This window comes from Alnus glutinosa, chromosome 2 (genome assembly GCF_958979055.1).
Source record: "Alnus glutinosa chromosome 2, dhAlnGlut1.1, whole genome shotgun sequence".
NCBI classification, from domain to species: domain Eukaryota; kingdom Viridiplantae; phylum Streptophyta; class Magnoliopsida; order Fagales; family Betulaceae; genus Alnus; species Alnus glutinosa.
In genome coordinates, this window is record NC_084887.1 from 25,038,866 (window position 1) to 25,063,887 (window position 25,022).

A 25,022-nucleotide genomic window follows, 5' to 3' on the forward strand; every position below is an offset into this window, starting at 1 on the left:
TGTATAACTCAAAGTCTTAACTCCTTTTGCAGGAGCGACAGATCAGCTATATCAGTTTTTTTATTTTTTTTTATTTTTTCAGAACTTTTAAAAACCCTGTTGCCTCCCCTCCTATTCCTTTTCCATATCGATGGTAATGCTTATAGTTATTGTTAGAAACCGAAGGATTAAGTGACTCAATCCAAAGTAACATGATTGATAGGATTGGCTATACCAACCCTTACCATTATTTGTTATCTTTCTTTATCATGGTTTGTTATCTTGGATTCTTGAGGGTTGTTGAGTTAGTTATTATTTGAATCCAGATGATTAGCATTCTTTGTTATCTGTTTTACCCTTTAGTTTAGCTAGGTAGTAAAATTGGATCCTGTAATCCTTCTATAAGAGAAGTGGATTAAGTCCAGGAGAAATCAATTAATCTTTTTTTTTTAAAAAAAAAAAAAAAAAATTTATAAATATAACAGAACTATTACAACAAGAAATAAAAAGTACAAACACAACAAGGCCTGGGCAACCCAAAATTTAAACTATGAACAAAAGTACGCAAGAGCAATGCTTCCAAAGATGCGGGCCCTATAGCTCGAGGCACGGATGCCACAAAGTCGGGATCACCAATAAAGGTGATTTGTCAAATGTATTGAGTCACATCACCAACACAGGGGTAAACAGAGAGAGAGGAATACAACAAAAAACCCAGTAAAGCAAACAAACAAACATGAAAACAGCAGCAGCAAGTCTGGCGGAAGCAGGGTGGGAGCCCTCCCGGGAGGCGCGTGAGAACCACGCGCCGCCCAAGGACGGCCTCTCAGCAGTAGGGAACGGCGGAATCGTTCGGAACCACCATGGGTTGGAGCGGAAAGTGGAGGAGGGTGCTGTCGGAAGCTCCACGCACCGGTTGATTCCAAGAGCTTTTTGGCGCGTGGGAAGCACGCGCCATCTTCCAGGCAACGGAGGAAAAGGGGAAGACCACCGGCAGACTCCGGCGAACCCAGTGCTAAGGAACATGACTAGAGAGAGAGGAAGGCAGTGAGCAGATCTAAAACCAAAAATCCGACTCCAAACTTCAAAAGCATGGTCGATGAAGGGGGATAGGCAAAAACAACCTTGCTGGTTGGAGGAAAGCAAGAAGAAAGCAGGAAAAGGGAAAGATAAATCAGGTGCAAAGCTGGCTCTGTGGTTGAGGAACCGGTGCAAAGCTGGCTTGGTGGTTTGAGAGAAAACTCTCAAACTTATTTGGGTATGGGTTAAGGGGTGGTTGGATGGTTGTGGGGAGGGGGATAGGATGGTAGAAAACGATGGAGATGGAAGCTTAAAAAGAGCTTCCCTCCCATGGAGGGAGCACTAGCAGCGAATGAAAAGTGGGATATTTCTAGAGAGAAGTTGGAGCGTCTCTCACTACAAATGCAATCCAGTTAATCTTTTTGTCAAACAGATTATATGCGGTGTCTCCTACCCAAAGTAGAGAATAAAATGTCAACACAATTCGTTTCCTTTTTACATCCACAACCGATCACAACATGAAGAACCCATCAGTTATCTACTTATCTGTTAGTTCAAATTTTCGACCAAAAGAAATTACCAATTTTGTATTTGCACAAGAAATTTTACCTTGGGTTGTGAATATTCTTTCTTGCGACAGTGTTTACTGCCATGGAATGGTTCTTTCCAACTAAGGAAAGGCATTCACGAGAAGTTTGTATACAAATCACAGAAATGAATGGGGACAAAAGAAGAGACAGATATTACAGAAACCATGCAGGATGTCAATGCATGACTCACCCAAACAGTTTCACAGCAGAAAAACTAGTTAATTGCGTGGTTAGATATAAATTAGCCCAACGGTAAACTAAAATGATCCTTTCTTTTTAACTAATGGTTGATCCTCACCCAACCAGCTTTACGTGGACGACAAAGCTAGTCGTTGAAGACACACTCGACTCCCAATTGGCCTTCCATAAAAAGATTGAGAGGTGTTGACTTGACGCTCACACAAAGCGACCAATTTCAACCTTTTGGCACACTTAGAAGAAGCCCATATTACCACCACAACCCACCAGTCGTATATAAAAATAGAAATACCACCTCCCCTTTGGTTTCGTTACACATAGCATGAAGGATTCACAAATCCAAAAGAATCGCAGATGATCATGTTTATGTAAAATCCATTTTGCGGTGGAATTGTGAGGGTCCAATGGTGCCTGTGCAGCCGAATTAGAAAGAATATAACACTTGTCATGAAACTGGCAGACGACAAAATGAATAGAACAAACAGTGTATTATGCTCAGAGTTACTGTTTATGCTCTGGGTGTAGGAATCAGTCTACATAGAGCTTACATCTCATTGATTTTGGACAGGTTTGGGGATTAGGAATTGATCTTCTAACGTTTGGATCTTAGATATTATAAAGGGTTTTTTAAAAATAAATAAATAGCAGAGATCCAAATAAATGCTCAGAAATCATGTGTGTGTAGGGTTTCTTTTAAACTTCCCAATCAAAACATGACTACCTGTTTCATATATACCATCCAAGCGAGCTCCTTTTGATGATATACGTCTTTATTCCTAAGTAGCAATTCCCTCATAAACAGGTACCTTGGAAAAGGTGAAATGAACAAAAACATGGGATTATGAAAATTAAGGCCATCATGGAATTTGGTTTAATTCCATTCAAAAAGAAATGAAAAATCCTCTTTGATATGAACTTAAAAATGATATAATATATGCCAAGCTATCCTTGGGTATTGTTGCAATGTTTACCATGACATATCCTTTGCTCCAAAACAATTTTACTTCAGTAAATGTTAATCTAATACTTTACAGTGTCAAACAATTCATATCTAGCCAAATTACCTAATAATGTTTTCAATTGTGAATTGCAGACACGGGTCACACCTGCGGTCCTCCAATCCAAATGTAGTTACATTCGGTTTCTCATTTCCTGTGTTCTTTGAATATTAGTAGTTCCACAAGCAGCAACTATTTGTAAGTTTATTTTCCTGCACAAACCACTCCTTAGCATAAAATATCTACTTACTAGCAGCAATCTGACCATCAAGGTTCACCAGATTACCTGCCTTTTCCTGCAAACTAAATAGAAACAAGCTACTCTACAGATTATAACTTGCGGTTACCTCCAGTCACCCACAAAATTGCAAGTTTAAAGTTGCCAAAAGGCATAACCTTGAATCCCAGCCCACTGAAGTAGATTTTCATGCAAGTGGAACAACATTTCTGCTAAAGAATAACTCTGCAAAGACAAAGTAATTACCTATACCTGTCTGATCCTGATAACTCCAAAACTAACCCCAACTCTGTAAAACAAGTAATAAATTTCCGCGTAAGAATATAATTCATTGATTACCATCCCACTTATGTCTATTGCCCCTAACAACTACCCATTCATGGTACACTGCAAAGCACCTCATAATCATTGAATCCACAAATTAAAGTAGTGATGGCAGGAGGAGTATAGGAGGGAAAAAAAATAGCCTTCCTAACTTGTAGATAATTGCAGAAAGGACGAAAGACTACTGCAAATCATATTTATGAAGCCATGTCTGGATAGTCTGCAATTGATTACCTTAAAGGTATGAGTAAACGATCCAAACTTTTCCAAATTGGTAGAGTTCTTTGAGGTCAAACAGACAATAAGGGTTAAGTCAACAACCAGAAAATAAGGGGAAAGAAAATCTGATAACGACATATCAATCTAAGGGAGCTGCGATGATAGAAACAGGTCTAATTATTACCTCAAAAATGAGAAAAACACCATCATCTCTCTCAGCAGCAGTGTCAATCATGCATATAATTTTCGAGTCTGACCACTTAAAATACTGAGAACAAAGTAAATAGCCCAAGATGGCTCCCAAACAATAAGAGTCTCTGAAAACAATGTTTCAGAGACAGGCAACACATAAAAAGAATTCCACCAAAGCCTAAAATAAATTATGAAAAGAGTTACAACAATGAAGTTATACCTACCTCAACCCTTTTCTCCATTAACAAAATTGATGAAATGGAGATGATATAGTCTCAACAAAGGAAGATGGTATAGTATCAACAAAGCTGTGAGATAGGAAAAGAAAATTTCACCCATAATGACAAGATAACTTGAGACTCATTCACATGTTCATAAAAGTTTCAAGAAAAAAATCTACCTCATTTAATTTTAAAGCTCAGAAATCTATCGACACAATCCACTAATACGGACGAACTGGACTTCTAGGTGACCTTCTGTGACCATGCCTATCAGGTGAACGAGACCTGCTCCGATCTCGGTATCTATCCCTGCCTCCTTCCCTTCCATTCCTGAACCTCCAATCCCCTCTTCCTCCATCCCGATTACCTCTAGCATTCCAGTCTCTAGACCTTTCACGATCTCTGTCTCGTTCTCGGTATCTACCCTGCTCCCTATCTCGATCACGATCATGATTCTTGTCCCTGTCACCTGAATCACTTCTCCTCCTCTCAGTATCCTTCTCCCTTTGCTTCCTTCGTTCCTCCGCTTCTTTCTCCCTAGCTAAGTTTTCCTCTTCCCTTGCCTTCTCCTTAGCTTCCTGGAATACAAAAATCCATGTTCTTTATTCACTAAAAAAGAAAAAATAGATTTCATCCATCAAATTATTTTTGAAGGGAGACTCACCTTGTACTCGGCGATGAAATCCCTGACCATGCCATAACCAATGTGCTGCTTCCCTGTGATGTGAGACTGGGTTCTCTCAGCCGCATCATTTGCAACAAGAAAAGAACCACAGACCTCACAAAGAGCCATCTTTTTCTCCTGAGCAAGCATCAACATCTTATCATTCGGAGGTTGTTGGGTCAAGGCTGTCTTCTCAGCGTTAAGCACCTCCACCTGTAAAAGAAAGTTAACCAAAAAAAATTACACCAAGTACCCAGAAACCTCAATGTGCTACAGTAAAAAGATACCTGGGCAAAATTTGAATTCTTTTATAATTGCGCTATCTAATGAACGTGATAACGAAGTAGAATGGAGGGACTCAAAGTATTAATTCACAAGTATATGCTGACTTTTTGGAACTAATAGCAAGTATTAAGAGAGGTGGTAAATCTCTTCTCTCTCTCTCTGCTTGATCAATGCTGGAAAATCAAATAAGAGGCTAGTAGATGTGGCTTTTCATGCTTAACAAAAACACTTGGGCATTCCTAAGCACCTTTCTCATGAGTGCTTCAGCTTCATCCACCTTCCCAGCTTCACCAAGGGCCTCCACTTGCTCCAGCAGGTTCTTTATTTTTTCTTCCAGCACGGAAAACTGTTCAGATTTTTCAGCTGATAGGGGAGGTCCTGGGGTGGGTTCCACCTCTTGAGCAAGGCGTTCTCGCCCCCGCCTAACTCTTCTATCCAAGTCCATCACCTGCATAAAGCAAGTACAAAGAAAAACAGACAGGCCACATAATTAGCAGCAGGAGAATTGAAAAGGGGGGATAGGCTGCCAACCGGGGGAGTGGGAGGGCGGGGGTGTGTAAAAAGAAATTTGTAACGCACCAATTTTTCGCAAAACTGAGCAAGTTCAGCTTCAAATTTTGGCACATATGCATCATGTCTTGGGGACTTCTCAAAACTAAAGCCGCAAAAAATAGAAAACAAGTATTAATACCCATTCCAGTGCAAGTTGTGAGCTAGACATGATATTCAAAGCACCCATGAAATGGACGGGAAAAGGAAATCTACTTGTAAGGCATGTATTTCTACTACCACACACATAAACATGACCATGAAATGTATACACAGATGTATATGGTAAAGCTTACCTACATAAGCGGCATTTTCAACTCTTAAAATTCAGATATTAAAGGAAAAAAGTGATGTAAAAGGACCAAAATTTTGGGTATGCTTCATAATGGTTTTGAAAAGGTGTTTTCACATGATATAAAGGTGAGAAGTATTTTTGGAGGGGTCCATATTTGAGAAAATGTTTTCTGTGCGGTCCACTTGAGAAAATTCTTTAGTTGTAATTTCAAAGAAACAAAATCTTAACATAATTATTTTGAAAAACCACAAGCGGGTGCAGAGCTAACTTCTTACTTATTAGAGAGAGAGAGAGAGAGAGAGAGAGGTGGCTGCGCAGCCATCCCTTTCCTGTTGTGGTGGCTGTACGGCCACCTCTGAAGCAAAATAACCAGCATAGTGTCCTATATCTCTTGTCAAATACAGAACTAAAGTTGCAAACTTCAGAATCTATAACAACATCAAGAAGACACCAAACTGTGGGGTGAAAAGCAAAACTCGGAGGAATGAGTTGGGCAGCCAAGTTGCTAAACTTGTAAATTGTATAAATAATAAAACCTTTTGTATAACCCCTAAAAAACCATAAGTAAGATAGATCCCTAAGCAACTCCCTCAATATTTGGACCCAACCTGTATTGAACTACATTTGTCACTCACAATTAAAGTACAAGGCTGCAATATGACATCAGATATTAAAACGAATCTTATCTGACAACAGCAACCAGAATCAGTTCTGTGAACCTTAATTTTGATAGTACACATGAAAACTACAGAGAAAATTTTCCCATGATGATAATTAGGTGGATATTGAGGAGCATGAGACAGAAAAGACAACCTAAAATGTAAAAAGACCTTAACATTTTTTTTTTCTTCATATAGAAGATGAATTTAACATATACTTAGAATGGGCTTTACTAAACTCTATCACTTATCGCAACATAGTCTAGGAATTCAGTAACACTTTTAGTTCCCCAAACTGTAAATGTCAGTGCTTTCTATGGTAAGAGACTATATATCTGGACACACAATGATTTCAAGCTATAGAGACTAATCAAAACAACTCTAAGACAACACAGAACATCCATTTTCGTAATGTATAAGTCTAAAATCTTTTTCTTCTCTGAAATGAAATATTCGAAAACAAACAAATCCAATAAATTTCTTGTAGAACCTTTCCTGTGACCATATTATAGCAGAGCCATGAAAAGGTTGCATGAATTGGGCAGTTGTATCTGAAAAAGGTGACCGAGTCATTGGTAGAATAAACTCGAGAAATCTCTTCAAAACTCAGCCAAATCAGAAATTTGGTTGGGCAAGTAACATGAGAAAAGACAATTGGGCCATTTTAGTTTTGCGACGGATCAATACAAAGGAACAGGAAACCCTACCAAACATGAAGAACTCGGAAGAAAAAAAAGTGTTATCTATAGGACCATAATAGAAGTTTTTCCACGAAGATACCTCTATCACATTAAGTGAAAAGAAGAGCAAAATCTAGACCTGCACATTTTAAAAATTTATTGTGAAGTTGCACAATATTAGCTGCATTTATGTTTGCAACAAGCAATTGAATAAAATTTAAATTAAATGCACTACTTTGGATAAAATTTGGGAAAAGAGTCTTTGGAAAAGTTCAATAAATAGAAAACCAAGATTACCACTTGGTCATTACATCAAAGGCGTAAAGGTTATGGAGATGTTTTGTAACACCCCGGTCTCACATTGTGAAAATGAGTAGCCCACATAGACAGTAGATAGTTTATAAGAGATGCTCATGGGTGCGAAGTCTCACATTGCTTATTGAGCTTTATAAGTAATTATAGGAAAGCTCCAAATCAACTAGTCCTTTTGGGGTGATAGCGTAAATGTGATTAGCGTTTTTTCCTGAGTCGTTACATGTTTAATATGGAATTACCCATTAAATTTTTTTAGAATATATATATATATATATAAGGAAAAAGAGATCACTAATAAGATAACCTCCAGCCAATAGCTTCATCTTTAAAGATAAATTAAAATGTCAACGTGCCAAAACCTTTAATACTCTGACTTAATCGCATACTAGCAATATCGATATGAAGAAGTATCTCTACTAGATCAACATATTACAAATACGTTACATTCCATTTTTAGTAATGACCTGAAGCTTTAAAATGAATTACAAGTAAACCCTGATCAGCAACTAAGTTCCAAGAATTGAAAGTAGACTCTCAAGTTCTACTAATGTAAATATATATACAAGTAATATTTGCCTTTAACGTTAAAGATTTCATCTTATGTGACTGTTTTCATGAGATCAACATTTTTAGCACTAATTTTAGACCACAAATTGGATCATTCTAGGACCCCAAACTCCACGTCCCAGATGTTCGTGCATCAACGGAATAATCCATACATAGATTTCACAAAATAACCCCAAGTAAACAACCAATTAAATTAATACATTGACTTCGACAAATAATTTATTCTCCTCTCCTTGCACATATCTGATCATAATGCTTAGATCAGTTACCTCAAAAAGGAAAAACCAGCAACAAATTAGCATACCATGTAAGGCATATCTATGTTCCACCCTACACCACACATAAGAAGCAGCAAACTTAATCATATAAATACAAGATGGAGAACATTCTTTCAACAGAAACTGATCATTCTGATCAAAAGTTATATATAACCTTTAAGAGCTAAGGAAGGCCGCTGTTACAATATTTAACCAAATGTTTCACAATTTAAAGACAATAAATTTGACAAGCATGCAAGTACAGTTTTCTGATTGCATGCATAGTGAACACATACACATTGTAAATGCAGTAAGGATCCTGGATATACAGCCAATAATACAATAAAAACATCAATTATCCAAAGCAATCACCTTTCTTTCAACTTTTGATCATGTATTCTAGGGCACGGTCCTGAACCAATGAACAACAAACGATAATTAGTCAAACCTCACTCACCAAACATCAAAACAAATGCTCCAGTTGGTCGCTGATAAATTTCAGAAAAAAAATAAATAAATCATAGTTTTATCTTACACTTCTAGCAATATCTAGAAGCTAAATAATCTAAAACTTTGCGCAACTGAGCCAAATAAACCTGATTAGCTACACTATATTAGAATCCTCAACTTTCGAAAACCAAAACAGTAAAACTCATATTGTTACGAAAGATCCTAATTCTTCATTTCATTTTCTCACTCTTCTCATCAACCAAACAGAGAGGCAATACTTTAATTTGTTGGCAACAAAGAGTGGGGAAACAAAAATCACAAGTAACTAATATTTCTTTTTTTTCCTTGGTTTTCTCAGCAACCAAACAGAATCTCAAACTAAGCAAAATCCAATAGAAATTTAACTTCAGCTCACCCAGATCGCTCCGCGTATTGACGAAGAGATCGTGCGGACAAAACCGAACCATATAGCAAGCGCAAACCTCCTTACTGTCCCATGTAATTTCCTTGTACCCCTTTCTCTCTTCCTCCGTCAAATTACGAGCTAAAAATTTCACCAAAAGCAACCGAAAATAAAATCAAATAAATTGAAAACAAAAAGGCATTCTTTCATATCCATATCTAATCAAACAGAATTGCAAAAACTAAATTACAACGCTCAATGCACCCAGTTTTCCATATAGCCATCAAACAAAAGCAAACTAGAATAAAAAGTGAAAACTTTTGGGAAGCGGAAATTAGGTTTAGCGGGAAATACCTGAACCCATAAGCTCGTCTAGCAGAGCTCTCTGAGCGTCCATGGCTAAGGGAGGTTCAGAAGTGAGATTGACGAAATTTCAATCAGAAAGGATTTTAAAGGTTTTATTGATAATTGGGGATTTTATGGTTTGGGGTTTCGTGAGAGACAGAGACAGCGGTAACAGCTGGTTGTGCTGTGGTACATAACAAACAGGGGGGTTAATCTGGATCCTTTTTATGGGTTAAGGATTTTCCCCCACTAGCGCAAGGAAATTCTAATCCAAGCACTAGAAAGGTTTGCCATTTTGTATTTGTCCTTTGAGCCAGTTGGGAATACATTGGCGAAATATTCCAATAATTACCCTGGTTTTTTTTTTTTCTTTTCTTTTATTTGTGGTATTTAAAAAGTTTCTTACGATATATTATAGGTTTACAACTTTTATATAATTTTTATACAACTCTTTTTAAAATTAATTATTGAATATGTAGAACCCGCATGTAAAAAAATATATCTAATAGTTAGTTTGAAAAAAAACTGTTCGAGTCGTATAAAAGTTATGTAACAATCATTTCTCTTCTTTTATCTCTATCGAAAAGATTACACGTTAGTCCAACATTAGTCAATTTGCAATATTTTTCCAAACTTTTAATTAAAGCAATGTATTCCTCCTAAACTATTAGAAAATTGCAATGTATGACTTTTGTCTCACAAAAAGATAAAAATACTCCTAAAATATATATAAACGGTGGTCGTGAGTCTACTGCCGTGGATCACCAGTTTTTTTTTTTTTTTTTTAAAAAAGTAATTTTTTATGTATTTTTTTACATTTTTGTAAGGGTACTTTTGTCATTTTTTGTACATAAGGGGTACATTGCAATTTTCTGGTAATTTGGAATGGACATTACAAATTACCTGATAATTTGAAAGAGATATATGTACTTTTATTGTTTGTATTTTTTTTTTTAATAATACTCTCAAATTTTACTCATTTTCCAAGGTACCTATGATCATTGACAAAAGTCTTTAAATGCGCATAGGGAGCGGCCAACCCCCGTCCCCATCAGGTGAGAGATAGCCTCTCTTCGAAGGGGCATCAACCACTCCCCCTACACTTAATAAGGGATGACCTTCCATCGGTGATTGTTTTAAGTGTGGGAGGCGGCCATCCTCCCCCACACTAGTAAGGAATGACCTTAAAAGTCTATATGGTATTGAGTAATGCTAGAAGTCACTATTTTGTTTCTCTTGTGTCCCTTTAAGAATTGTGTAACTTTTAAAATCATCGTTGAACTTATGATTGATCACTATTGAATTTTGATCTAGTAGTGATTTTAAAAGTTACATTATTCTTGAAGATACACAATAATGACACAAGAGTAACTTCTATAATTACTCTATGGTACTTACCACGTCGACTATTAAAAATATGAAATATCAGTGACAATCTATGTAGCAATCCAAGTAATACTTATTAAGTCAGTCATTAAAATGTATATTATCACGTGGTGGTCATTTTTCATAAAATTTGGACATGTCACGTATTATTTTTACCCACCGTTAGGTTTTATATATATAAAGGGAAAAAAAAAGAAAAAAGAAAAAAAAAAAAGAAAAAGGACTTGAATGGCTTATAGAAAGGCCATTCATAAAGGTTAGTTGCTTATAAAGCATTTATGTAGGGAGTATTGTACATTGTAATACATATAATGGAAAACTCGTTATATAATAGCTTTACAATTATTATTCATGTATGGTATTCATTATAATAGTTGAAGCTATGATGCGAGCAATGGGCTTTCCAAAGGGCTGGATCCGGATTATCATGAGATGTGTCACTAGCGTCTCCTATTCCGTGTTGGTCAATGGATCCCTATACGAATAGTTTAATCCTTCGTGAGGTTTACGACAGAGAGACCCCCTCTCTCCATATTTATTTTTACTAGTGGCTGAAGGTCTGAGGTCATTGATAGTTAAGGCTGAACAGGAAGGGAAACTTTCGGGTGTCCCGGTTTCAGCAGGGGGTTATCGCTTTACACACATATTTTTTGCGGATGATAGCCTCTTTTTTTTTAAAAAAAAAAAATTATAAGTAAAGAATAAACTCTACATCTATTTTATTTTTTTTTTTCAAAATAAGCTTATCTACTTAATAGAAAACACTTTCTCAAATGTGTATCCACTATAATATACTTTTAAAAAAATTTGTTACCTTTACGTTATATCAAAATATTTTTTTTCAAACAAATAACACAAAGCACTTCTCCAAATAAATTAATTATCTATCTCTTGCATTACAAGAGACAATATATTTTTATTATTGGAGCTAGGATAGTGAATAAATTAGTAAAGGGAAAAATACATTTTATCCCTTCAAAATTTGACAACTTTTTCACTTTTGCCTATGATGTTTAAAAAGTGGCAATGTAACACAACAAAGTTTTCGAAAATTCCAAAGTAAGCACTCTATTAATTATTTATGTATTCTTTAATAGAAATTATTGAAAATACCTAAATACCCTTATTATTATTTTTTAAAAAATATTAATAAGAAAAGAAATAAAAGAAGAAGAAAAATACAAAGAAGTGGCCACCCTTACGGCCGGCCCAAAGGGCCAAATGGGGGTGGCCAAAACCACTCTCAAAGCCACCCCCATTTGGCCAAGGGGGTGGCTGATTCACTCCAATATGACCGGAATGGAGCTGGCCAGCTCCATTCCGCCTAGATGGGGGTGGCTACGGGCACCCTTTTTTTTTATTATTATTTTTTAAAAAAATAAAAAAGAAAATAATGTCATTTGGGGAATTAACACATGTATATGAGGCAATTTTAAAAAGTTTGTTCCGAAAAAATGCACATGCATCACACGTGAGCCATTTTCCATCAAAGAAGACAGAAGAATAGCTAACGAAATGCTTACATTGAAAATTTCAAAAACTTTATTGGAATACTTTTTAAATATCATAAATAAAAGTGAAAAAAATAGTCAAACTTTAAGGGTAAAATATATTTTTCCCTTTAGTAAACTGTTTTCTAATGGTTTGCAAGTAATTCAAAAGATATTCAAAATACATCTCTTTAGCTAGCATTTATGATGGCATCATAAATTAGTTAGAAACTAGTTCCTTGCATTTCATGCGCTAAAAGCAAAGAGGCGGAGGAACAACCTCATGAGGGAGGTGGCCGGAAAGGTTCAGAAAAGGGGGGATAAAAAGACTTTGCTTTCTCCCTTCTCCCCTCTTCTTCTCCGCCTAGTGCGGTTGTTTTACCTCCCCTCTATGTTACTGGTTCTCTTCTTTTTCCTTCTTTTTTCCCCCTGAGCAGAGGCGCCGCTGTTCTCCCTTCCCCAGTCCACCTTGACCCGCATGGTCGCCCCCCTCTGGCCATGCTCCACTCCCTATTGATGTGTCGTTCGTGGTCTTTTAGTGGTGCTCAAATCCGGATCTCTCAAAGCCTGATCTGTCACGATCCGTTCTTCCGTTGCTCCGACGCGCCACTCCAACATCTTCATCGACCTCCTAGCTTTCTGCCGCTGCCTCATCCAATCACCACGCGCCATTGCGTGTTCTCCGAGCTGTTGCTAGATGCTCTCCCGCCAGTCTTCCCCCGCCCCGTCTTCTGTTCAAGCTGTTGCTCAGTGGGCTTTAGTACTGCTTTTCTCTTTTTCCCCCGTAATTTTCTTTTTATTGTGTTTTGTAGCTCTTTTCGTATTTTCCTGCTTTTTTGTTTTGTGGGTTGTTGTCTCATTGTTTTTTGTTGTTTTGATCTTGCCATGAAGACTTTTGTAACCGAAATTGTGTTGGTTCCTCTCTTTCATGCAGTCCCTACATTAGACTACGACAGCGCATATTCGGCTTCAGCCTCTTTGTAGTGGCTGTGGCTGGTTCCAAGTGGGGGTTTAGATATGTTCTCCTTAATCTGTGTCATTTTTGTTTTGTAACTGCCTTATGCGGCCCCTTGAGAATATTGGGTTACTTGTTTGATCTATATCCTACTTGTAATGATTTTCGCATTGTTTTGTTTGTGTTAGACCTGTTGTTGAAGAGCTCACTCTATTTTTGTTTTTAGAATCACTTACTCTTTTTTTTTTTCTTCAAATCAAGAATGAAAAGAATCATTTCCTATAACCATTTCCTTAATCATTTAATATATATATATATATATATATATACACGATCGCGTCATTGTCATTACTTTTTTTTTTTTTTTTTTTAAGTTGTCATTGTCATTACTTATTACAAATAGTTTTTTGCTTGTAGAACTTCATGTTATCGAATAAGTTATCTTAATGAGTGGGCTTTTATTGAAGGCCCCATTGGGATGCATTTGGAGACAAGGGACGGCTTTCTTTCAGTGGGAAAAAAAAAAAAAAAAAAAAAAAAGGTTGAAAAGCAAATTTAGCTGATTGCTTTGTGGGTCCACAACTTTGTCCTCAGATTTACTTTAATTTTTCAAGTAATAAACACAAAAATGTTTTTTACTGACGAACAAAAAAAAAAAAGTATCACCGTTGTTGAAAGAAACGTTATTTTATTCTCAAGTTGTTTCACTACTGATTACATCCAATTTGCCGGTGGCCATGATTGGGTATTATTTTATTTTTTATTAGTTTTAAAAATATATTTGGGTAGGTTTTTTAAATTTAAGTTTATTCAAGTTTTATTCAACTTTTTTTTTAATTTTGTCTTGAGTTTTTAAACCATCCATACATAATATTAAAAGACAATTTTTTTTTTTGGGTATTAACAATTTTGAATATAGTAAAAGATGGTAAATTATAATAAAAAAAAATTGCACTCCCAAACTAGCAGAATTACTAAAATACTTTTTGACATGTATCCACATATATCAAGACAGTAATTTAGATAATATATTGTGAGATAGTCCATACAATATTCATCTACTGAAATAAATTTTGGCCTATTCGGCCACCTATTCGAGTAGATAAGTTTCACATAGACTTTATTACATGTGTTTTCAAGGGGTAGTTCAATCGGTTGTGGACTACGCCTCATGAAGTGCAGGTCACTAGTTCGAATCCCTCATCCCCTTGTGTGTGTGGACATGTAAAAAAAAAAAAAAAAATTACATGTGCCGTCAAAATTAATAATAATTTAGATAGAAAATGATTGGATATATCGAAAGTCTAGTACTGTAGTACTGCTTGAAAATTTAATTTAGTTTAGTGGCACAGAAGAGAAGACTAGTAGTATGGGGATCGGAAAATAAGGTCCAACGACGAGCATACCCTTATAGCATTATCCAAAAGCCAAATTCTGTGGCTCTCCTTTACTTTTCTACTGATTAATTTGAACCCAAAGTGATATCTGAACAAACACGTACAATCAGCTGTTCTGTTCATCAAACCTCACTTCAGCCATGAATGACAAAGTGGACAAGTTGGTCATCTTCCTAGCAAAGAGAGATGGTATTGACAAGCTTGTGAAGACCTTCCAATATACCTCCAAGCTTGTCCACTGGCACGCCGGAGCCACCCGTCCAGATATCGCCGGAAAAGCCAAGCAATGGGAGGTTGCCTCGGGGCTCAGCCGGAAGGCTTTTAGGAGTGGCCGGTTTCTCACCGGCTTCAATGGTCTGAGAAGAAGCCCTGGCTCAACCCCTGCCCTCCGGTTCCTAGCAGTTCTGGCTAACGCAGGCGAGATGGTGTATTTCTTTTTCGACCACTTTCTTTGGCTGTCAAGAATTGGAGTCTTGGACGCGAAGTTGGCACAAAAGATGAGCTTCATATCAGCATTTGGTGAGTCTTTTGGCTATATTTTCTTTATTATATCTGATTTCATTGCCATTAGAGAGGGAGTAGCGGCAGAGAAAAAGCTCGTCAGTGCTTCAGAAGGAGAACCAGAGGATGCGAAACAGAGCATCAAAAAGATCAAAGCTGATAGAGTGATGAGGCTGATGGCAGTGGCAGCTAATGTTGCCGACTTGATTATTGGTGTGGCGGATATCGAACCCAACCCGTTCTGCAACCACGCTGTTGCTCTTGGGATCAGCGGATTGGTCTCTGCATGGGCTGGTTGGTACAGAAATTGGCCCTCGTAGGTTTAAGATTCCTGTTTAAAATGGAAAAACAAAAACAAAGAAGATGTTGGACATTGAGACACCCAAGTGTTATAGCTATGAGAATTAGTTACAAACTGATGATGTTGCATACTTGCATGTGTTTGAAACTCTGATCCCAATATGCAACTGTTCCTCCGGTGGTGTATGCATGTGTATAATAACAAATACTGTACCTTCCAACATCATTCAAGAAAGCTTTAATTAGGCTTATCTGCGTAGGAGTGGTTTACTGTCACTTATTTGAAGAAAGAATGAATATATATTCATTCTGTAACACCCCCATCAACCACCCGAAACCTGAATAATATTGAGAATTATATTTTTATCTTGTTAAAGTTGATACGATTTTTAAAATCATCGTTAAATTTGTGATGGATCATTATTAGATTTTAATCCAACGATGATTTTAAAAGTTAAGCTAACTTTGAGAGGATTAAAAAAAAAAAAAAAAAAGTCACTGGCAGTACTTTCCCAACAAAAGAAAGAAAAAGGATATATATTCACTTCGCTGCCCATTTTTATTCAACTAGTAACAGAGCACGTGCTTTACATTTGCACATGGATTTTTCAATGATAATTTATCGTTTATATTAATTTTTATTTATCAAATAATAATTAAATCAAGTAATAAATTTTTTATTCGCTAATATCATTTTTTGCGGAATTATATATATATATATATATTCTACAAATATCTCACAATGCTGATATGTTAATCTCATCCAAAAAGTCGGCCATTATTAAAATTTTCAGTATTATGAAATATTTACTAAATAAATAGTCGTTTATTGACGTTTAAATATATATATAAAATGTACAAAAGATGTATGTGTATCATATCTCTCTTGTAAAAAGGTGTGAAAAATTTCTTTAAAAATTACTAAAGGTTACAAGAGACAATCCCAAATTACAAAGGGTTACAAGAGATGATGTCAATTACAAGTAATTTCCTTATGAAAAGCTTGACTAATTGAATTAGAGCATTTCCTTGTAGAGTGCTGAATGCAGACCTTTTCTTGTCTGCACCAAATGACCAAGATTTGCAATATATATAACAGTTTCCTTTTTTGGAAGATCAGCATCGTGTCCTTCAAGGAGTTCCTTTTCCATATGATGTTGCTTTGCCTGCAAGGATCCTAACTGTATGTTCTCTAGAATAGGCTACACAGATTTCAGTAAAAAAAGATGGGATGTAGGGTGATTTTAAGGTGTAGTTCTTCCTAATTTGAAGAAAAATATTGTTTAAAAGATCTAATATGAATACTTTAGGATATTTTCAATTTCAAGGGAAATGAAAATAATTTATTACACGGACAAAATTTTGTTTTATTGTATTTAACGGTATATATGGTATCATGTTATTTATAATTTTAGAAGTATGTGCATGGCAACATATACACCATTATATTTATAAATTTAATCTTAACCATAAAATAAATCATCTATATTTCAAATGATTTGAACTTGTTGCCCAATGGATTAAGATGGTCTCCATTTTTTTATTTTTTATTTTTTATTTTTTATATATATATATGTGACTACATTTTTTTATGAGAAAAATACACATACCGCAGTCAAACTAAATTACCATTTCATTGTCAATGTGCCCCTCAAACTACTAATTGTGTCAATGTCCCCCTTAAAGCCAACTAAAAGACAAAAATAACCCTAAAAAAGTTTTAATAAGATAAACATATGTTGATAAATTCGAAAAAAAACAAAACTAAAACTAAAAAACAGAACCTTTTTTTTTTTTATAAAAAATATATCTTTTTTTTTTTTTAAAAAAAAACGAATTATTTTTGAAAGTTAGAAAAAAATACTTTTTTTTTCAAAAAAAAATCAGAAAAATGAAAATCCATGGGGCAACCAAAATTATATAAAACAAAATCTCTTTTATTTTTTTTTATTTTTTTATTTTTTTTATAATTTATAATTTTTTTTTGTTTTGTTTTTATATAATTTTTTTTAAAGAATTTTTATAATTTTATTATGAAGGGTATTTTTGTCATTAGCGGACATTGACATTCTTTGGTTGTTCATGAAAGAACATTAACACAATTAATAGTTTGATGCGCACATTGATAATTGAGTTGTAGATTAAGATACGTACTTTTTTCATTTTTTATTTATTGTAAAAAAAAATTAATTTATTGTATTAAACTGTACATATAATATTTTATTATTTAAAATTTTTAAGAGATACGATAATATATTTATCGTAATGTACGTGAAATATAATATTTGGCCATTAAACGGCTCTTCTACTTGCCGTAAAGAATTAATTGAAGTGATTTTTTTTTACGCGTTGACGTGGAAAACATGTATTGGCGCAGTGGGCGTGGAGGTACCGCAGAGGCGTTGTTCGAAGTTCACACCAAATTAGAAGACTATAGTAAACAGTCTTAAAAGTTAAACCAGGGGTCAAACCCAAGTTCCTTGTGAAGGTTTATTTCAAGAACCAGATTGTCGAGCCGAGGCCCGATTTCAAAGGGATTCTCCGAGGTTAGTGTTTGTGAAATATAGTAGGATAAGAAACTTTAAGTGGAAGGAAGAAAATGTTTTATAGAACTTTGATTCAGTACCATATTTTTTAAGTTGTCTATTTTTTTTGTTTGCTTGTTAGTTTGTTGATCTTTGTGAGGAGTGTGTGAGATCAGATGGCAGATGGGGCAGCGCCTTCGCGGTATGTGAAGCTGAATAAGGATCAGGCGCCTCTGGAGGATTTTAAGCCTGGAGAGCTTAATCAACCCATTGAGGTTCCTCAGGTTTTTACTCTCTCACGCTCTCTCTGACAAGATACTTAGTTTTATGGGATTATAATAAAACCCTTTGTTATTTATGCAATTGGTATTGGACCCATTTGCCTTTAATATCTATTTACTGATCTATTTCATGAATTAATATGAATTTGAAATTTGGTTGTTCGCATTTGCCTCTTACTTGGAGTATTTTGTTGTAGTTGGTCTGAATTATGATCATCCAGTGATGCTTTATGGTGTTGATTAGGCCTTAGGGTGTTTTTGGGTGACGAAGGAATATAAATATTGGGAGAAGTTGATTGGTTAATATTCCTAGGTGCTGTAGATCTGCTTCAAGGGGACACCAAAGCCCCTTACATGTCACTTCATGGTGGGATTCATCCTCGTAGGACTTCGTATACTTTTCCAGCCCTATGCCTTTGTAATGGTAGTATGACAAGGAGAGAGGAACTCAAACTGGTATAGTCGTAATAGACATAAATTTCATACTAGAACCTGACACTTTTCTGTGCATTCTTGGTGATCAGTTAGAATCACCCATTTTTTCAATTCTGATGTAGCCTGGATGTGTGAGTTCATATGATGTGAGGAATCCCGAATCTAGTACTCCATATAGTTCTCATTTACAGCTGAAAATAATTGAAGAATAAACTTGTAGGTAGATCCAAGAGCAAAACACTTCCTTTCTTTTCTTTTGCCTTATGGGTCATGCTTAAACCCTACAGTTCAGGAAATTTCTGGTTGACTGGCAGCTAAAACAGTTTGAAACAAGTAAGTTTTAGCAAAACCAGGGCTAAATTGAGTCAGATCTTTGATTGTTCTATTGTCCATTCTGGTCGGACTGACTAAGTCTTGGTTTTTAAATATATGATTGAACTTTAAATTTGCTCTTTGTACTTTATACTCTTTCTATCTTCCTGCTTTGTGCGGTCAGATGAGCATTTATTGATTAATCTCCATGGAGAATTGCTCTTTACACCAACCCCCGTTTATGTTTCATGACAATGAATATATGTGTAATAGCTATTTACCAACCGTATAAATTATTGGGCAGTTGGCTGTTCACAAGTGCAATGAATGTGGGCAGCCTCTACCTGAAAGCTTTCAGCCTCCTGCAGATGAACCTTGGACAACAGGGATTTTTGGCTGTGCTGAAGACAGAGAAAGTTGTAAGTGTTGATGTATAACTCAATATCCAAACTTTGTTCTTTGATGTGATATGATATAGATATTAAGCTTCAACATGGATTTTGTTTCTTGCTTGTCACTATGGAGTAGTTCTGGTGGATAAGTAGTCCTATTTCCAAATGTCTTCTTTTTCATGATTTGATGAAATTTTTTTGTTACAAATGTAAAGAGTTGTGGAGGCCAATTTCTTGGAAATATTAAGGGAGTGTTTGTTAATGTGTTTTGGGGAGTGTTTTTTGTTTTTGGTTTGAAAAGGTGTCCTGGTGTAACATAAAAGGTAAAAACTGTTTTTGTATTTTTAGGAGTGGTTTGTGTTTGGGTTATTTGTTAATGTTTTTGTTTTGAAAAGAGGAAACAAAAGACGGTAAACAAAAAATTTAACAAATGGAGCCTAAGTTTCTATAAGATCAGTTCTATTAATTTCATCCCTAGCTTTACCATTCACTTTGCCAAGAGTGATGAAAAATGAGATTATATATAAAGTAACCATCTGAATAATTCTGTCAACTAGTTTGCTTGTAGCAGTCTATCTGTGCTCAAATAATCTCCTTGATTTTTTTCTTTTCCCATAATTTTGTCTCTTGTATTACTTAAAAATATTAAGCCCTCACCTTTTGCCTTTCATCCAGTAGAGATGTATATCTAGCATCCTATAGGCCTTGACCTTTCTTAATATCCATAAATGTGTGTGCGCGTACGTGCGGCAAGAAGTTCCGATTCCAATACTTTCTTTACTGCAGAAAGTAAGGATGTTTTTACTAATTCACGTTTCAATTATGTAAAAGTTCTCTTGTGTGTGTGTGTGCCAGAAGTTCTGGTTCCAATATTTTCTTTACTGCAGAAAGTAAGGATGTTTTTACTAATACATGTTTCAATTATGTAAAAGTTCTCTTGTTTCCTTCCTTTACAGGCTTGACGGGACTATTCTGTCCATGTGTTTTGTTTGGGCGCAACGTTGAAAGGTTGAGAGAAGATACCCCTTGGACCACGCCATGCATGTGTCATGCCATTTGTGTTGAAGGTGGAGTTGTGCTGGCAGTGGCTACCACAGTCTTCGGTTGTATTGACCCATCGTTCCTCGTATGTGAGGGTTTGTTATTTGCTTGGTGGATGTGTGGCATATACACTGGTCTTGTTCGGCAATCCTTACAGAAGAAATATCATTTGAAGGTAATTTCATGGTGTTTTTGTAGATGACTAGGTGGCCTACAATTATTGTAGACAATGCAGTTGCATGAATGTCTTCCCTCAAACTTCACCTACACGTGCATCAGTTGCTCATTTAATTCAAGCTATTCGCTGGGTTGCATCTTTTAAGGAGCACAGAGTCATGTATGAATGTTGGTAGTGAAGTTATGTGATTACCACATTGCCCACTGAGGCAAAGAATCTATCAATAAAGAACTTTTCTCTTGTGGCTAGAAGTGAACTCTTGGATAACAATAAATATTCTGAGTTCTGACCAGATTTAAACCAGGCCTAAACTTTTGAATATGATACGTGAGGTAAGAGTTCTGTGGCTTGTGGCCAATACTGTTTCTTAGATTGCTGCAAGCATGGTGCCTTTGATCATTGTGATGCATTCTGTTTGAAATTCCAATGAAGGTTATTTAATCGCTGAGAATTTTCACTTTTGTAATTCGTTTTCCAACATGTTTTTTTTGAGTGCTAGACTTGAAGCAATAGAGACAAAACACTATTGTTTCGTGCAAATTATTGTAATATGATGGGTTAAATATTATTTAGCCCCCTAAACTAACAACCATTTTTTATGAAGCACTATGAACTGATAAGTGTCATGTTTTGGCCATTCAAACTACCAATTTGTTGCAACTTAGCTCCATCTGTTAGTCTTGACTGTTATGTTGGATCGAAAATTAAATTTGACCAAAATGTTATGAAAATAGTGTCCTCACTGTCCTTGAATAGTGTCCCCACTGTCCTTTGTGTTTCTTAACATTTATATAATTTCTTGGGGTAATTACCTTTTTCCCCCATGGACTACCAAAAAATGCGCGATGCCCCATGAACTACCAACTTGACCAAAATAGAGCATTCAACTACCAAAGACAACCCTTTTCCCCCCTTCCGTCAGTCAAAGGGGTTAAAACAAACGGTCAACAGGTCACGTGACCGTCACACGCAGTTTTACCCTCATTTTCTTCATCTTTTCCCCTCATAAACTACCACCATCTTCCTCTTTTCTCCCCATAAACTACCACAATCTTCCTCTTTTCCCCCCATGAACTACCACCATCTTCCAACATGCTCCCATGTAAAACGGGACATTACCCGTTGACTGTTTCTTTTAACCCCTCAAACTGACGGAAGGGGGAAAAATGGTTGTCTTTGGTAGTTGAATGCTCTATTTTGGTCGAGTTGGTAGTTCATGGGGGCATCGCGCATTTTTTGATAGTTCATGGGGGGGAAAAGGTAATTACCCCTAATTTCTTTGACATTTTTAATTTATTTCTTTTCTTAAATTCTGTACTGTTTGTGTACTTGAGCTTATCCTCTTTCTAATGTATATATATGTTTTATGACTTATCAAACAAAAAAATTCTCAAATTGTTTCCCTATGACCAACATGTCCCATTTAAATGGAAGTTTGCACATTGACTGATGATGACAATCAAAATAATCCCCATACAGTTAGTGTCTGTGTCATGACACTTCTAGTACTTCGCTCTGTGTGCTTGATTTTTTTTAGTGGTCCATTTGGTGAATTTATTGTGGGTAGGGCTGTTATTTTGGCTTTTGTTATTGTCTGTTTTACTGTCCTCCCAAGAGTGCAATGGAAAATCTTCATATTTGTATGACAGTGGATAATCTGGACATGTTGGCATGAAGTTCACACTGGTTAGGTCATGGACAGTAATAACTATGTGAATTTTTGTGCAAATTATGCTCATTGGTTAGATTACTCTGCCCATGTTGGCAATGATCTTTGGACCAAATGGAAAATAAGGGGTGGAAGGTAGGGTTAGAAGTTCAATTTCTTACAGGCGCATGAGTTGTTTCTGCCTATCCAAAAAAAAAACCTCGAACATGGGCATATGCATTTTGGTCAGCTCCAAGAAATAGCTAATATTATGGAGTTTAATGTGCAATCACGTCTTATAAATCATTTTTGTGTCTTTAATATGAATGTAATGACAAAGTAGATGGTTTGGTTAAGAAGTCAGTGTCGGCTAAGGAAGTTACCTGGACTAGAGACAGAACCGGGGGCCGGCCCTAGGGGCATGGCTTTTGATATGATAATCCACCTACAGTTGGCCATTTCTGAATTTAAACTTTGGTTTGTTGATAGTTATGTTGTCTTGAGGCATAGTTATGTTGTCTTGTCGGGCTTATAATTTGCTAACTCGTGTTTTTGCTGACTGCAGAACTCGCCGTGTGACCCGTGCTTGGTGCACTGCTGCATGCACTGTTGTGCCTTGTGTCAGGAGCACAGGGAGATGAAGGGCCGCCTTTCTGACAGTGTTGTCATGCCAATGACCATTGTCAATCCCCCCCCTGTTCAAGAGATGAATCATGCTGACAAGGACTCTGCACCATCCTCTGCCAACAACGAGCACACCAATTTGGAAATGCAGGCTTTGTAGGAGCCCCCGGCATTGATACTGAGTAAATAAATATGTTATATCTTAATCCGGATTTTTTTTTTTGGGGTGCCTCATGTTTTTAGCAGATTGGGATTACATGTATACGGATTCTAAAGCCATTTTTGAAACCATCTGACAAAATCTCTGAAATTTATGTCATGTTACTCGTTATAGTTTCTTCAATGAATTGGCCACCCCGTTTATGCGTCAGAGCCTGTAATCCTGCTTGAAACCGCCCTGCCATGAGTTGCACTGCACAAGCTTAAAAGATGTCAATCTCGAAATCGCCAGGCTTGTACATTTGTTTCCTATCCCATTTTCTAATGAATGCAAGGGGAACTTGTGGAAAATTGGATGGTTTCTGATATATTCCAAACTGCCTTTTTCCTTTTGGCTGTAGTATTTGGTTTGGAATTTGAGAGTGAGAGATAAGAGAGATTGTGAAAAGTCTTGAAGCTTTCTGTGATTTGGCCACTGAAGTTGTTCTGGGCAAGATGAATTTGACACTACAAAGAATTGTTCCTCAAATTAAGCAAAAGATTGAGTAGGCCGTGAAATGCTCAAGGATAGTGGAATATGATTCTAAATCTAATTTTCACCGTCGTTTTTTTTCTTCTTCTTCTTCTTCTTTTTTTTTTTTTTTTTTTTTTTTTAAAAAAAAAAAATTTATAAGTATCTTGACCATCGTTTTAAATATAGAGATATCCTGTTATTTAAATTTACGTGAGGTAAGCCGAATCCATTTGGTTTTCATACGAGTTGGTACTGGGTCTATCAATTGGCTCTTTTTTTTTTTTTTTTTTTTTTTTTTTTTTTTTTTTCTATTTGTTCTTTAGGGTGCGTTTGGATTGCGGTTTCGTAGATAATAAGTGCGATTTTAAACTAATGCTCCGTTTGTTTTGGTGTAAAATGATTTCTGAAAAATAATTTCGGTATTTTCCGGTGTTGGTAGGGGTGAAAATAATAGTCAACTGGAAAATGATTTCTGTTTGACCGAAAACCCTTAGTAAATTTCGAAAAATGATTTGCGCTTTTTAAAAGCGTAAATCATTTTCCGAATACGCCAGACACATTCGACTCGTATTAAACGACACAGTCGACCTTCACTTCAAGCAGTCGAACATCACCTAAATTTTGCCGATACCAAAATCCGACAGCGTCCGATCTATGCCACTGGAATCCGGTCAGTCCGGTTTCCGGCAGGACAGATCCGGCTAGAACGGCCGGATCCCTACCGACTGGCCGGGATCTAGCCAGAACGGCCGGATGCCGGCGGTTCTGGCAGGTTCCGGCCAGTATACCGGAGTCCGGTCGTTCTGTGCCGGAATCCGGCCAACACATATTTCGACGAAATTGTTCGGATTCCGGCCTTTATATTGGATGGCGGAATCCAGTAAAAGTGGCCGGAATCCTGTCGATCAGTGACGGAATCTCGTCTTCGGTAATTTTTATATTATTTTACATTAATATTTACATGTTTGGAATAAAAATTGATTTTTATATGTTAATATGATTGAATAAAAACATTGAAATGTTTTTGTGATTTTCCGTACGCGCCAAACACTGGAAAATGTTTTCAGCGAAAAATATTTTCTAGGAAAATGACTTCCCTGAAATCATTTTACGACGGAAACCATTTTACGTCAAAACAAACGGAGCATAAATGACAAAATATAAATCATTTGGAAACTGTGTTTTTAAAAATTGCGATTTAAAAAATTAGAAAATCTTTTTTTTTTTCAAATCACAGGTAAGATTGTGCTTTTTTAAAAACACAGAATTTTAAAGGTTAATTTATAATTTTAAAGATTAAAGTGCGATTTTGACAAATACTTAACTATATTTTTAAAAATTATTTTTTCAAATTATACAATTTAAATTTTCATTTTTTAAATCGCAAACTTAAATTTAGATCTCCTTTCAACCAGCACCTTTTGCAGAAACTTTTT

At 36.0% G+C, this 25,022-nt stretch overlaps 3 protein-coding genes across 6 annotated transcripts; 2 read left to right on the forward strand and 1 right to left on the reverse strand.

The window, feature by feature from the left end:
- Positions 1-2,714: 2,714 nt before the first annotated feature.
- LOC133861928 (uncharacterized) lies at positions 2,715-9,728 on the reverse strand. 4 transcript variants are annotated; one of them, XR_009899088.1, is made up of 9 exons: positions 9,458-9,728; positions 9,116-9,244; positions 8,623-8,662; positions 5,508-5,583; positions 5,176-5,376; positions 4,644-4,856; positions 4,159-4,557; positions 3,983-4,066; positions 2,715-3,312 (listed from the first exon to the last, which is right to left on the reverse strand). XR_009899088.1 is itself a non-coding variant. In XM_062297756.1 (8 exons), the coding sequence occupies exons 1-7, from the start codon at positions 9,498-9,500 to the stop codon at positions 4,201-4,203; spliced, it is 1,059 nt and encodes a 352-aa protein (XP_062153740.1). In that variant the 5' UTR covers positions 9,501-9,728; the 3' UTR covers positions 3,844-4,066; positions 4,159-4,200. The 4 variants fall into 4 exon arrangements, 2 of the variants coding, with proteins under 2 accessions (XP_062153740.1, XP_062153739.1); XR_009899087.1 differs by having other exon boundaries at positions 2,720-2,997; positions 3,270-3,312; positions 3,983-4,557; positions 9,458-9,727; XM_062297756.1 differs by lacking the exon at positions 2,715-3,312 and having other exon boundaries at positions 3,844-4,066.
- Positions 9,729-14,632: 4,904 nt separating this feature from the next.
- On the forward strand, positions 14,633-15,703 carry LOC133861268 (peroxisomal membrane protein 11-4). The gene has a single exon (XM_062297014.1). It carries the CDS (start codon positions 14,817-14,819, stop codon positions 15,495-15,497), a length of 681 nt encoding a protein of 226 aa, XP_062152998.1. The 5' UTR covers positions 14,633-14,816; the 3' UTR covers positions 15,498-15,703.
- A 2,160-nt stretch (positions 15,704-17,863) lies between these two features.
- Positions 17,864-23,283, forward strand: LOC133861929 (cell number regulator 6). The gene is made up of 5 exons (XM_062297757.1): positions 17,864-18,023; positions 18,145-18,286; positions 19,335-19,449; positions 20,379-20,638; positions 22,855-23,283. The coding sequence occupies exons 2-5, from the start codon at positions 18,179-18,181 to the stop codon at positions 23,071-23,073; spliced, it is 702 nt and encodes a 233-aa protein (XP_062153741.1). The 5' UTR covers positions 17,864-18,023; positions 18,145-18,178; the 3' UTR covers positions 23,074-23,283.
- Positions 23,284-25,022: the final 1,739 nt, after the last annotated feature.

Bases quoted from the DNA above. Each gene is read 5' to 3' on its own strand.
- LOC133861929 (XM_062297757.1), top strand. From the start codon at position 18,179: ATGGCAGATGGGGCAGCGCCTTCGCGGTATGTGAAGCTGAATAAGGAT. The intron at 18,287-19,334 runs GTTTTTACTCTC...ATTATTGGGCAG, and splicing joins AACCCATTGAGGTTCCTCAG to TTGGCTGTTCACAAGTGCAA. The intron at 19,450-20,378 runs GTAAGTGTTGAT...CTTCCTTTACAG, and splicing joins TGCTGAAGACAGAGAAAGTT to GCTTGACGGGACTATTCTGT.
- LOC133861928 (XM_062297756.1), bottom strand. From the start codon at position 9,500: ATGGACGCTCAGAGAGCTCTGCTAGACGAGCTTATGGGTTCAG. The intron at 5,377-5,507 runs GTGCGTTACAAA...TGCTTTATGCAG, and splicing joins CTCAGTTTTGCGAAAAATTG to GTGATGGACTTGGATAGAAG. The intron at 4,857-5,175 runs GTGCTTAGGAAT...TTTCTTTTACAG, and splicing joins CTGAAGCACTCATGAGAAAG to GTGGAGGTGCTTAACGCTGA.
- LOC133861268 (XM_062297014.1), top strand. From the start codon at position 14,817: ATGAATGACAAAGTGGACAAGTTGGTCATCTTCCTAGCAAAGAGAGAT.